General features: G+C 39.0%; 1 protein-coding gene across 1 annotated transcript; it reads left to right on the top strand.

Annotated features, from left to right (window-relative positions):
• Nucleotides 1-485: 485 nt before the first annotated feature.
• Nucleotides 486-13433, top strand: LOC103049272 (vomeronasal type-2 receptor 26-like). The gene is made up of 4 exons (XM_088142488.1): nucleotides 486-629; nucleotides 7374-7601; nucleotides 11520-11646; nucleotides 12529-13433. Exons 1-4 carry the CDS (start codon nucleotides 486-488, stop codon nucleotides 13431-13433), a joined length of 1404 nt encoding a protein of 467 aa, XP_087998614.1.
• The last annotated feature ends 126 nt before the right edge of the window (nucleotides 13434-13559 follow it).

Here is a 13559-nt window from a genome sequence, read left to right as displayed (position 1 = left end):
AATGCAAGATCTATTCCATTTCTTTGCAGTGCCTTAAATTAAAATGTTGGAAAATTTTGAATTGTACTCCACAGCTTTAATTCGATGCCTATTTTATATGCAGGGCAATTATTTTGCTCTTTCACGTAATAAAAATTGCTTAGAAATAGCAAGCGAAGGCACTAGTGATTATACCATAGAAAACTAAGTACAAAATATTTAAATTTAATGGTAATCAATAAATCAGTTAATGTGAAGCAGTGACTGTTGCCTTACATGATGTGATTTTGATGGGGTTTAATTTCACTGCTTTTTTTAGCTGCGGAATTTCATTTGATACAACATCTAATTCCCATTGCAGAGTCCTGACTAAGTATTATCAGCATGTCTTGACCATGTTATTTGCTGTGAAGATGATCAATGAAAACCCTCAGCTCTTACCTAACATCACCTTGGGCTTCAGAATCTATGACACTTATGGTGGGGAGTACACATATCATGCCACGATGGAACTTTTCTCTAGTCAGAACAGATTCCAACCCAACTCCAAGTGTGGTATCCTGAACAAACTCATATCGGTTGTTGGAGCTCTTGATCCTGCAATTTCTTTTGATATGGCAGATATTTTAGGTATTTACAAAGTTCCACAGGTAAGATGCATTAATGATAACTTGTCTATATCTTGCTTTGCCTTTTAAATAAATGCTATTGTAAGACCTTAAGATAAATTTAAATTTTATTTATATTTTTCAAAGAAGTATATTTAATAAAATGTAATTATTAAAGCAGAAACAGAGTGAATTCAAAATCTAATGTAATGATAGGTCAGTCTAAAAAATTAACCATTCCTGAAAATTAAAAATTACCTGTTAGGCAGGTACTTTGAATTTCTGTAGTCTTCTCATATAAAGTCACTAATGAGAGGAGCAAAAAGTTCAATAAGATTTCTGAATTTTTAAAACTTTATGACTTCATTAGATTTATATCCTACCTTGCATTCAGGAGCTCAAGGCAATATAGGTAGCACTGTCTCTAACCTGAAGAGACAGGTTGGGTTGAGAGAGAGTGGCTGGCTCAAAGTTTCACAGTGAGCACCTTTGGCTGAGGATGGATTTGAACCTGGGCCTTCCCACTCCTCATCCACCATTGGAGGCAGGGCTCTTCATGGTAGAATTTCAAGAAGAATATATGTAGAAATCAGGGTGCATTTGTTGTACAATATGAATGAGGACAGGATCCATTCCAGAAATGTGTTCAAGCACTAAATCTTGGAGAACTATGTATTTTAGTGAAAGAAAAGATATATTTGAACTTAGACCCATAGTGGCTCCCTGCATAAAAGCAACTACCACTCCAGCAGATGATATCTGGGCAGCCTCAGAAGCCTCATTGACATTTACATTGGCACACAAAAAAGACCTTTTTATTCCTAGGAAGTCCTCCATGGTGTGGGTCCCTTCCCCTCAGTAATTCAACCTTAATCTGAGAAAAACAGGTAATGAAGATTATTTGGGTCACAGGCACTGACAGAATTATCTTTTGGGATGCAGTCTAAAAACTGGGCAATTTAAGGTGGTGTATTGCCAGTTGTCAAGACAGTAATCTGGGGCCCAGGCAACTGGATCTTTTAGTTCTTTTAGATCCAGAGACAATGAACACACTAGCAGGTGAGGAGATTTTAAGCTTTATCATTAACTAGCAAATAGATTTAAACAGGAATATAAGAATATAAGATAGCATTAAACAGAAATACAAAGACATAGTATAAAAGCATAACAAAGTAAGGAAGATGATAAAACTCTTCCCCTACTATCGGAGCTACCATAAGGCGACAGCAGAGAGACCCCAAGATGGCTTAGATAACACAGTTCCTGGTACCAAGGCCTGCGTCCACACTCCAAGACTCAAGGGGCAATACCAGGGCATTTATCAAAGTCTGGCATTACCATTTCATGGCTCTTTTCCCATGGCATTGAGGCTGTGGAACCAGACCTTGTCCAGATAGTTCCCAGGGTCTGAGAACAATACAGATATGCCAGTGCTTAACCTAAACAATCCTGAGGGTTTCCTTCCCCCACCTTCCATGTAAAAGTAAAAAACAAGCCAGCTAAACATTTTTATGATTCAGAGTGAACTGTCTTAACATGTGCAGGAGAATTCAAAACATGTCACCTAAACTCCTTGAAATAACTATGGTTTTCCATGCCTCTACATGTGGCAAACCAAGAGGCACATAAATCAGTTTACTTGAAGCCTGGAATGTTTAAAACATATGGTAAATTAATAAGCACAGGATAATTTTGCAACAAATAGTTCGATTTCTGTAAATAATCTCCTCAGGAAACTTAACAAGTTTCTTTTGTGCTTTGCTTCTTGCTTCTTGGGTAGATTTTGTTTGTTTGTTTTTGGGCTTGTTTAATATTGACTCATTGGTTATTATGTTTTAGAACTGAGGTAGGCTAAAAGTACTGTAAGTAAATAAATAAATAGATAAATAAACACATACATAAGCATGCAAGCCATGGCTATCTCCTAAATATCAATGACTTCATGAAACAATTCTTAATGATGGTATGAACCAAGAAATTGTTATTTGATATTTTATCCTCATATATAGCATTAAACACTGAAGGATTCACTGCAAACTATGCTCGGTAATGCAAACAATATTTATTACTTAACAGAGATTTGTTTTTAAACTAGAACTATATGCAATCTTTAGAGTCTGCAGAAGAAGGAGCTTACAAGTGCTCTATGGTTCTACAACATAGGATAAACCACTTTCACAGACAAAATTATTTCCATCGTTGAAGAAATATCTAAGTAATAAGAGGATGGAAATTCATAGAATCATAGAACTATGAAAATGGAAGGGAACACAACAATTATCTACTGCGAACCAAGTCTCACAAATAATTTATGCACATAGAAAATGTGAAAGCATATTCTGAGAAAATCCAGCAGTCTTCATTTGCAGAAGATGCATTTTTTTCGGAGGGGGGGGAGGTCAACCATTTTCCTACTTATTATTATTTTTTTTATTTTATTTCTATAGTTCCTATATGGCCCTTCTCCAAGTATGAATGATAAAACTGAAATCCCTTTCTACTACCACATGGTTCCAGATGAAGATTTCCATTTTAGGGGGATTCTTCAGCTACTTTTGCACTTCAGGTGGACCTGGGTTGGGATACTTGTGAAAGGACTTGGTGGAGCAAAATTTGAACAACTGATTTTTTCAATGTTTTCTCTCAATGGCATCTGTATTGCCTTCTTGGAGCAGCTCAGGACAATTTATGTCAATAATATCTCTGACAGCCTAAAATGGCTTGTGGAGACATTTCATCTTTTTATGAACAGCAAGGCTAATGTTGTGATAATCAATGATAAATATGTTTTACATTTGAGATGGTTGTTATATCTCCCTGAAATGGAAATAGTTTCTATTAAGCCAAAAGGTAAGGTGTGGATCATGGCCTCCCAAATGGGTCTTGCATCATTCTTTTATCAGAAGAGCTGGGACATCCAAGACCTCCATGGTACACTGTCCTTTGCAGCTTATTCAAATGAAGTTGAAGGATTTCAGCATTTTCTTAAGACCAGAAATCATTTCTCATTCATTCATCAAGATGGTTTCCTCAAAAATGTGTGGGAGCATGCATTTGGCTGCATATTTCCAAACCCATCTGTGAGTGAGGAAACGGAGGATGTCTGCACTGGGAAGGAGAAACTGGAGAACCTTCCTGGGGCTTTTTTTGAAATGAGGATGACCAGTCAGAGTTACAGTATATACAATGCAGTGTATGCTGTGGCACATGCTTTTCATGCCATGCAGTTGGGCCAACAACAGCATCGGAGAAGATGGAATCTTCAGGACACCCAGCCATGGCAGGTAATTTTCTGAAAAGTCAAATATTTCAGGAATGGCACTTGAATTGTAGGAATTCTTCAGCACATATACTTCCTCCTGATCACAAAGCGCAGTGAGGGTTAGACAGATAGTTCAGAATGAGTTGTGCTTTCCTCTTTATCTCTCATGCTGCTTCTTTTGGTGAGATAGTAAATCTCAAGATATTTTACTTCTGCCTTTGTCTTCCAAGTTCACTTGGTCTCTAATTTTCTTCCTGTTAGGATGGAGCGGGTTGAAATCTGTGTTTTACTTATGCTGTCACTCCACCACACACACCCCACGTATTTCATGTCACCAACTGTACTTTTGTTAAAATTACAAAGAGCTGTTTGCTCAGTTAAATTCCCACTCTGCAGAACCACACTCAAAACTATTTAAGTTAACAAAGTAACAAGCCGAGAGTGATGAATAAAGTGATTCTGTGAAAGGGAGAGAAGGGTATATCTTCCTGAGCAGCTGAAGAAAAGACTAGAAAAAGAAAGATGACAAACTTCAGAATTGTGACTGTACAATCTCAATTAGTGGAGAGGCAGAATGATGAAGACAGAATAAGAATAAGCAGAAGAGAGAAAGAAGTGAGTATGGAGAGAAGTTAAATAACAGACCATTAAAAAGAGAAAGATTAAACAGAGAAGAAAAGAAGGTGATGTTCTGAGATGCTTGTATGATGCTCAAATGCTTCCAGACCTATCCAACCCACTAGCCTTTCCACATTGTCTAATGGAAAGGAAGAACTGAGACTTTCAGAGAAGGAGGAGGTTATAGAATTTTTTTGGTAATATTTGAACATGTTATGGTTGCTTGCAAATGATCCAGAGAAGAATCAGTGGTTCATTGAGTTCTATGTTTAACAGGAACAGCTTTAAGAAATTATATAGGGCTCCTGCACAAGAAATATCTGACTATAAGTTAAGAAGGAGATGTTGTATAGCAATGAGATAACCAAGGTTTAGGCAACACCTCTAAAACCAGAGGAAAGGGTGAGAGAGTTTTGGGCAAAGTCAGCAAAGAAAGCATTACAAGTGGAAATGGACAGGCTCATACAGTGCCCTTAGTACAGCCTCAGTGTTAAATAGAAGAGACTTAGAGAAATCTTCTGGTAGCAAAAATCCCAAGGCTTCCTTTTGATTTTCTTGCTGTTCCTTCACCATCAGTCACCTGATTAGCTACACTTTATCCCAATAGCTGCTATATTCCACTCCTCTCCACTCCACTGCATTCCACTCCATTCCCTTCCTTTGGGTGTTAATGAGAGCCAGGTACCACAGCTTCCTCCCCACAGAGGGAGACACAATTAGAACCACAGCTAAAGTGAACTTATCTCCCTTGGAAAAATTGCCCTCCCAATCCCTGGTTTGCAGGGCAACTGCTTGGCATCCAAATGACCAGTATAAGGTCACCTAACATGGAAGAGGTGTTGCATCCTACAGAGATCCTTGTTTTACTGACTTCCTCTCCCATCATGACATCATATTAATTCAGGAAACATGCACTGCAGATGAACTGCTATTTAATGGATTTCATTCATTTTCAGTTGGGGCAGAACCATGGAAGAGAGAAAGAGGGCCTGGAGGTATTAGTCTACTGAATGAGAATGAGTGGTATTGACTATTTAATTGTATCTAGGAACCTACTCTCTTATTACAAGGCCCTAGAAGTTATGCATAAGTTTGAAAGCAATCACTTCCCAATCCTGCTCCAGTTAAAACTCTTCATTCAAGAGACACATACTGAGGACTGCTACCAACCCTTCCTAATGCCCCCAGGAAGAACTTATTGCCAAGCCAAGTGGACCCCCCATCTAAATCAAATGATAACTGAGCTACTGGCCTCAGATCACATACAGAGCCTTCAGTCTGCCCTGACATCATCTGAGTCTCCTGATGCACCCTTGGAGAACTATAACTCCATTACCCAAGGGGTCCACCAACATCTACCTTGTAGTAACAGTGCATCCTTGAGGCAACACAGCACCACTCCAAGCCATGGTTTTGGCAAAGACTTTGTTAATGTCAAGAAAGCTTTTGCTACCACTTACCAGGCTTATGTATCCAATACTAAACCAACCACTGCACTGGATCTCCTGCAGCAGAAGAGATACTATCAACAATTGCTGCCATGCAAAAAAAGTGAACCCGTGAAAAAGAAGACACAACTCATTCACACATTCAAATCCAATGACTCAACCTCATTCTGGCACATCAAAACTTAAACAAAAACAAAAACAGGACAAAATAATTTTATAGAGAAAGTAAAAAAAAGACTAATAAAATGTGGAAAGACTTGGCCACCCTCACCAATCTCAATGTTTCTTAACATCCAGCAGAACATCCCATAACCTACTAAGAGCAACAAAAGGGGTTTTATGTATCTCTTTCTCACCACCAAGTGACTGGCTAGATTTTTTTCAGTCCACACTTGGCAAGCAACAATCTAGAATTATAGCTACAATAAACATATCTATTATATTATTTCTACATTTATATCTCTGTATCTGAAGATGTTCAATCTCTATATCTTTAGCTATATAATCTATTTTGATCTTTAAATGCTGTAGCAACTTGCTCAAATTATATTTGCAGTATTTTCCAGAATCCCACTTATCTTTTCAGTCTAAATGAAACTGTCCTTTGTCTAATTTTGCACCCCTCCATCTCCCCTCATCGTCTTCCCCTGCATCTAGGGATCACTCCAATTTGAGCACAAACATATTGGTCACTGAATCCAATCTTCTGTTCCCTATCATGGAACGTTACAGAACCAGTAAAAATAGTCACCTTCCCTCCCTCCCTCCCTCCCTCCCTCCCTCCCTCCCTCCCTCCCTCCCTCCCTCCCTCCCTCCCTTCCTTCCTTCCTTCCTTCCTTCCTTCCTTCCTTCCTTCCTTCCTTCCTTCCTTCCTTCCTTCCTTCCTTCCTTCCTGTCTTCTTTCTTCTGTCAAAGATGCCAGTACAGATGCCAGATTTTAAACATTAAAGAAAGACAATTTTGATATTAACACAAGTATGGGCAACCATTGTCTATTCCTTTGTATAACTGTTTACTTTGAATAATTGGCATAAAAATTAAACTGATTGATTATTCCCTGATCTGCATATCTCTAATAAGAGCTGGTCAGAAAATACATGTGCGCGCGCACACACACACACACACATAAATCCTAGTGAAAAAATAGTCCAAACATTATCATCTTTATGCATTAAATAAAACTCCCAATTTGATATATTTTTGAGAATGAAAACCTCCTAGATGTATGGTTTTAGGTGGGCTAGATTTCTTTTATAGACTACTCTGTAAATCATTTTTGATTAATGGTGGTATATAAGAAAATATAGATGGAGGATGACCAGAACATTGCACACTAGGAAGTATCCCCCTCATGTGTAAACTGTTTTGAGCTGTCACATAAATCTGTATATTAACCATGCTCTCTCTCACACTTATCTTTTCTTTTTACCAATACATTCAAATGTTTTCTATATTCAGCTTCACTTCTTTTTGAAAAGAATTGCATTTAATAACAGCATTGGGGATGAAATTTCCTTTGATGAGAATGGAGAACTGGTTACAGGACTGGATATTGAGAACTGGGTGATATTCCCAAACCAGTCCTTCCATCGAGTGAAAGTTGGGAAGCTGGATCCCTGGGCTGCTAAAGACAAAATGTTCACCATTCATGAGGAAGCCATCACCTGGCCCAGCACTTTCAACCAAGTAGGTTCTGAATGTACTGTAGATGATTTTGTTTGGATAATGCAGGTAGTCCTCACCAACTGCATTTGGGACTGGCAACTCCATTGCTAAATGACAGTCATAAAATGAAATAGCATGTGACTTCACTGACTTACAACATCAGTTCTGGCTGCAGTCATTAGCAAATCATCCACGGTCGTTAAGTGAGACGTCATGTGCCTGCAATTTGTGACTCCCTGCCAGCTTCCCTATTAATTTTGCTTGTCAGAAGCCAGCTGTGAAGCTTGCAAATGGTGATCATGTGATGGCAGGGACTGTGATAGCTGCAAATTTGAAGACCAGTTGTAAATCTCTTTTTTCAGCGCCATCGTAACTTCGAACAGTCACTGAACAAGCGGTTGGTAAGCGAGGACTACCTGCATTTAACTAATGCAGGTCTATATCATTTAACAAATATAGAATATAAAAGACTTGCTCTTTCAGTTTATATGGATATGTTTACAACTGGGAAGCATTAAAGGCAGTATAAGAATTGCACATTTCTGAAAAGTAGGAATATCTAATCCATTCCACAAAGTATTACTGAGTTTCCAAGCATATGTTGCAGTAAACTTAATGGAGACATACAGAAAGTATTTATTCATACATTTTATTTATTTTATTTATATTTCAAATTTAGATACCGCCCGTCCCACAAAAAGTGACTCTACATTACTCTAATGCAGTGGTTCTCCATCTCTTTTTCTTTTCCTTTTTTTTCTTTCTTTGCTCATGGCCCCTTTTGTAGTCTCATTTACCTCTCTGAACCCCCACATAGTCCTTGTTAGCTGACAGATATTTATTACAAACGTTAGTCATTTTCAATGTTTACACTGCTGAAATTAGCACAGAGAATGAGATGACAAACTGATCTCACACTTGGCAATTACATTTGGATGTCCCCCTCAGAAACTTACTGTGGCCTCCTAGATAAATGAATTGCCCTCCCCCGAACGATGGCCGTATAGTCCGTGTCAAGAACCAAAGTACAGTATATACATGTACTAATATACTGTATCTGATTGAAATTATTCTAGATAAGTGTATACTGAATAGCAAATTGTTTGGTAACTGTTTACAAACTCATTATAGTTTGCTTCTGAACTTATGCACACATGGTTGAGTGGAAAAAATATACACTAGAGAGCTGTGTTAATTCTGTGTGTTAATATCTTGAATTGGTCCAGATAAAATTTCAAGAATAGTTTATGAAACGTTGTCAAGCCTCTGGTAATACTAGCTTTTTGGTAGATATTTTAGTTTTCTATTGTATAAAAATGAATCAGCCATATTAGTTTTCTTCGATGTGTAGGGGGAAAAAATATTATATGAGTTTTTGGAACAAGTTGTGCTTAAAAAAAGATCTGTGGATTTCCTATAAATTGAATAAAATCATATCATTCTAATCCTTCTGCTCTGATAATTACTAATGGGGTTATTTCTTTTGTAACAAGGATGAGACCTAGTACTCAGAATGGAGACTATCAACCATAGTATCTTCCTGGAATTTCTGTAATAGTTGGGGATTTGAGGCACCCATTTCTGAGTGGGTGGTTCCAGTCTATGCCTCTTGGGGGAGGAGAGAGAATCCATTAAATGCTCCCATGAGGGGTGCCATAGGATTTGGTTCTCACTCCCTGCTACCTAACATCTGCCTAAAGCCACTCAAGATGCTTTCCAGTGGTCTGGAATGACATATCATGCATATCCTGAGAACCAGGCTGTGAGGTGTTCAGAAGCCTGGATTTCTGGTTGTTGCACATCAATGCCAGGTCTCCCTGTAATAACTCTGCCCTTATTCATGATGCATTTTATTTATATCCAAGGTGTGAAGCTCTTTGTTTTTGTTTGATTGTGTTTGCTATCACCTATATACTGTTTACACTCCCCACCTGAACTTTCATTCAAAATTTGGCACCTTTTTGAGTATGCCTTCTTCTAGTTCTACTATCATTACTTTTTAACAATCATCTTGTAAATACTTTCATTATATCCCAGACCTCTGAATCAGATTCTGTTTTATTTAAATATGTCTGGAAAAAAAGTGTAATTGCTCTTTAATTTTATTTAAAATGACTGATTACCCAACAGTGACTGAATAAATGTTCAGGAAAAGGACTTCAGTTATGATGAATTGCACTGAATTAAGTTCAACATTGGAGCATAGTTTGAGTCTAAAGTACTTCTCAGTTTAGAAGGAATAATGTTATTTATATAATTGGTGAAAAAAAAGAAAGATTCAATATTGATTTTTTTCATGATAACGATGAGATGGAAAGAAAAAAAGAAGTGATAGTAGAATTAGCCTTCTTTACTTGCCAAATATCAAATAACAGGACTACAATGTATTGTCGAAGGCTTTCACGACCAGCGTACGATGGCTGGTGTGGGTCTTCCGGGCTGTGTGGCCGTGGTCTAGAAGTTTTGTTTCCTAACGTTTCTCCAGCACCTGTGACCGGCATCTTCAGAGTGCAGGAGCACAGACAGGAGCAGTTCTCTCTGTGCCCAGGGTGATGTGACCCTTTTTGTGGGTATTTATAGAGATCTGAGTGGGGGGGGAAGGAAGGGGGGGAGATTGGGTGTGTGTGGGTGGGGTTGGGTTACTGAGTGGCTGCTTGTTTTGGTGTCAGCATCTGTGTGTATCTTCCTGGGGATTAGGCAGGGTTTTTTCTTCTATTGAATTGTTAACGAGGGGCTGCTGGGGGTGATTAGCAAGTTCATTGTGTGAACTGTTCACATGTCCTGGTGGTTGAGCTGAGTTCGTTGACCTTTTGCAGGCTGTATTTTTCAGGATTGGTAGCCAGGTTTTGTTGATTTTTAGACTCTCCTCTTTTTTATTGAAGCTATGCTGGTGTTTGTGAATCTCAATGGCTTCCCGGTATAGTCTGGTATAGTGGCTGTTGGTGTTGTCCAGTATCTCTGTGTTTTCAAATAGGATAGAAAAACAGCCACCCACCAACAAAGTATTTCTGCCCTACATCAAAGGGGTCACAGACCGCATGGGAAAACTGATAGAAAAACACAATTTCCAAACAATCTTCAGACCCACCAGAAAAGTACAAGAAGTGCTAAAATCAGCAAAAGACAAAAGGGATCCCCTCACCGCCGCAGGAGTATACCGCATACCATGCAGTTGTGGGCAAGTATACATCGGAACCACAAAATGCAGCATCCATACCAGGATAAAAGAACATGAAAGACACTGCAGACTACAGCAACCAGAAAAATCTGCAGTAGCTGAACATGCTCTCAAGCACACTGGACACAAAATCCTATCTGAAAACACAGAGATACTGGACAACACCAACAGCCACTATACCAGGCTATACCGGGAAGCCATTGAGATTCACAAACACCAGCATAGCTTCAATAAAAAAGAGGAGAGTCTAAAAATCAACAAAACCTGGCTACCAATCCTGAAAAATACAGCCTGCAAAAGGTCAACGAACTCAGCTCAACCACCAGGACATGTGAACAGTTCATACAATGAACCTGCTAATCACCCGCAGCAGCCCCTCGTTAACAATTCAGTAGTAGAAAAAACCCTGCCTAATCCCCAGGAAGATACACACAGATGCTGACACCAAAACAAGCAGCCACTCAGTAACCCAACCCCACCCACACACACCCAATCTCCCCCCCTTCCTTCCCCCCCCACTCAGATCTCTATAAATACCCACAAAAAGGGTCACATCACCCTGGGCACAGAGAGAACTGCTCCTGTCTGTGCTCCTGCACTCTGAAGATGCTGGTCACAGGTGCTGGCGAAACGTTAGGAAACAAAACTTCAAGACCACGGCCACACAGCCCGGAAGACCCACACCAGCCAACAGGACTACAATCTTCTTTTCAAGTATCTGAGTGACTGCTAACATTTTCCTCCTTTCATCTATTGGGCAGACACTGCCTATTTCAGTGTGTACTGAAAGTTGCCTCCCTGGTTATTTCAGAAGAAAGCAGGAAGATAAGCCGTTTTGCTGCTATGATTGCCATCCATGTCCCAAAGAGAAGATGTCAAGTGAGAAGGGTAAGAGGCATCATGAACTAAGTTGCATTATGGTTGTGCGGGAAACTGAGTAATACTCTTTTGTCTGTTGGAATATTTTGCTCTTCCAAGAAAGAAGGGTTCCCTTACCAATTGAAAGGAAGACTTCAGAAAAAGAGTTGGCTATGGCTCAGCAAAAATTCATGCAATTAACACAGTTGATAAAAATAATATTGAAACTCCAAATTTCTCTTACGTAGGAATTGCCTTCTCATTTCTATAATTATGCATCTTTCTATCTCCCACAAAATCCTTGCCATATTATTGAGATGGAAATGTCCTGATGATAGGAGGAGAAGAGGCAAATCCTTTCCTCCTTTCTTTGAGTATAACTTGCATTTGTAGATATGAACACTCATTTTATGCCACAGGAACCTAAAAATGAACAGAATTAAATATAGATGAAATGATAGCAGCACAATCCTAGTATATTTGTTTTTATTTATATTAAGTTCAGCAGTACTATTATAAAGATTTTGGAGCAGATTGTATTCCATAAAAAGATGCAACAGGAAAACCAGAGAAACATATAGTTAAATACACACAGCTGAAAGCACATAGTAATAAATTAGAGATATTAAATAGAAATCCTTAAGAGAGAATTACCTTGCTCACTGTGCTCCCTAAAATCCAAAGACAAGAGTAGAAAGTGAGATGGATAACATCAGGGCCAATCTTGCGGTTAAGAAAGGCATATCAAAGAGCTGTGTCATCATCATCATCATCATCATCATCATCATCATCATCATCATCATAATAGAATAAACACAGAACACACATAGACACATACACACACAAACATACATTTAAATGTATACATATATGCAGGCACATATATTTAATATATGTATATTTAAATTCCAGACATGGATGACTGTTCGAAATGCCCAGAAGATCAATATCCAAGCATGGACCAAGATTCGTGTCTTCCCAAGAGAATGTCATTCTTGTCTTACAAAGAACCAGTGGGAATAAGTCTAGTAATTTTGGCAGTTTTCTTTTCTTTCTGCACACTGGTGGTACTGGCAACATTTTTGAAGTATCACCATACTCCCATCGTCAAGGCCAATAACCAAAATATCACCTACGTTCTACTCCTCTCCCTCCTTCTTTGTTTCCTTTGCTCACTGCAGTTCCTCATTGCCCCTGGCAATATAATATGTCTCCTCCGACAAATTAGTTTTGGCATCATCTTCTCCGTGGCTGTGTCTTCTGTGCTGGCAAAAACCATCACTGTGGTTGTGGCTTTCATGGCTACCAAGCCAGGATCCAGGATGAGGAAATGGGTGGGAAGAGGACTGGCCACCTCCATTGTTCTTTCTTGTTCCCTGATTCAAGCAGGCATCTGCATGGTGTGGTTGTTCGCCTTTCCACCATTCCCTGATATTGACACCCATTCAGAAATTGAGGAAATGATACTGCAGTGCAATGAAGGCTCAGCTACTATGTTCTACTGTGTTCTGGGCTACATGGGCTTTCTGGCAGTTTGCAGTTTTACTGTAGCATTTTTCTCCAGGAAGCTCCCCAGCAGTTTCAACGAAGCCAAATGTCTCACCTTCAGCATGCTGATCTTCTGCAGTGTGTGGCTCTCCTTTGTTCCATCCTACCTGAGCACCAAAGGCAAATACATGGTGGCTGTGGAGGTTTTCTCCATTTTGGCTTCTAGTGCTGGGTTGCTGGGCTGCATATATGTCCCCAAATGTTACATAATCCTTGTTAGGCCAGAGCTGAACAACAGGGAACAATTAACTAAAAGAATAAATTATTAATATACAACCCAAACTCTTCTTTAAATTATTTATCTCTTTAAACACCCTTCTACTAAGCTGAAGTACTTTAGTCACTGATTTTGAGAAGTAGAAATATTTGGCACGTTTTCGGTTACAGGAGCAAAG

The sequence above is a fragment of the Python bivittatus genome, unplaced genomic scaffold, assembly GCF_059951505.1.
Source record: "Python bivittatus isolate LINGU-HERP-01145 unplaced genomic scaffold, Pbiv_v1 ctg000440_np1212, whole genome shotgun sequence".
NCBI classification, from domain to species: Eukaryota; Metazoa; Chordata; class Lepidosauria; order Squamata; family Pythonidae; genus Python; species Python bivittatus.
The sequence above is the reverse complement of the archived record's forward strand: the minus strand, read 5'-3'. Positions and strand labels throughout refer to the sequence as shown.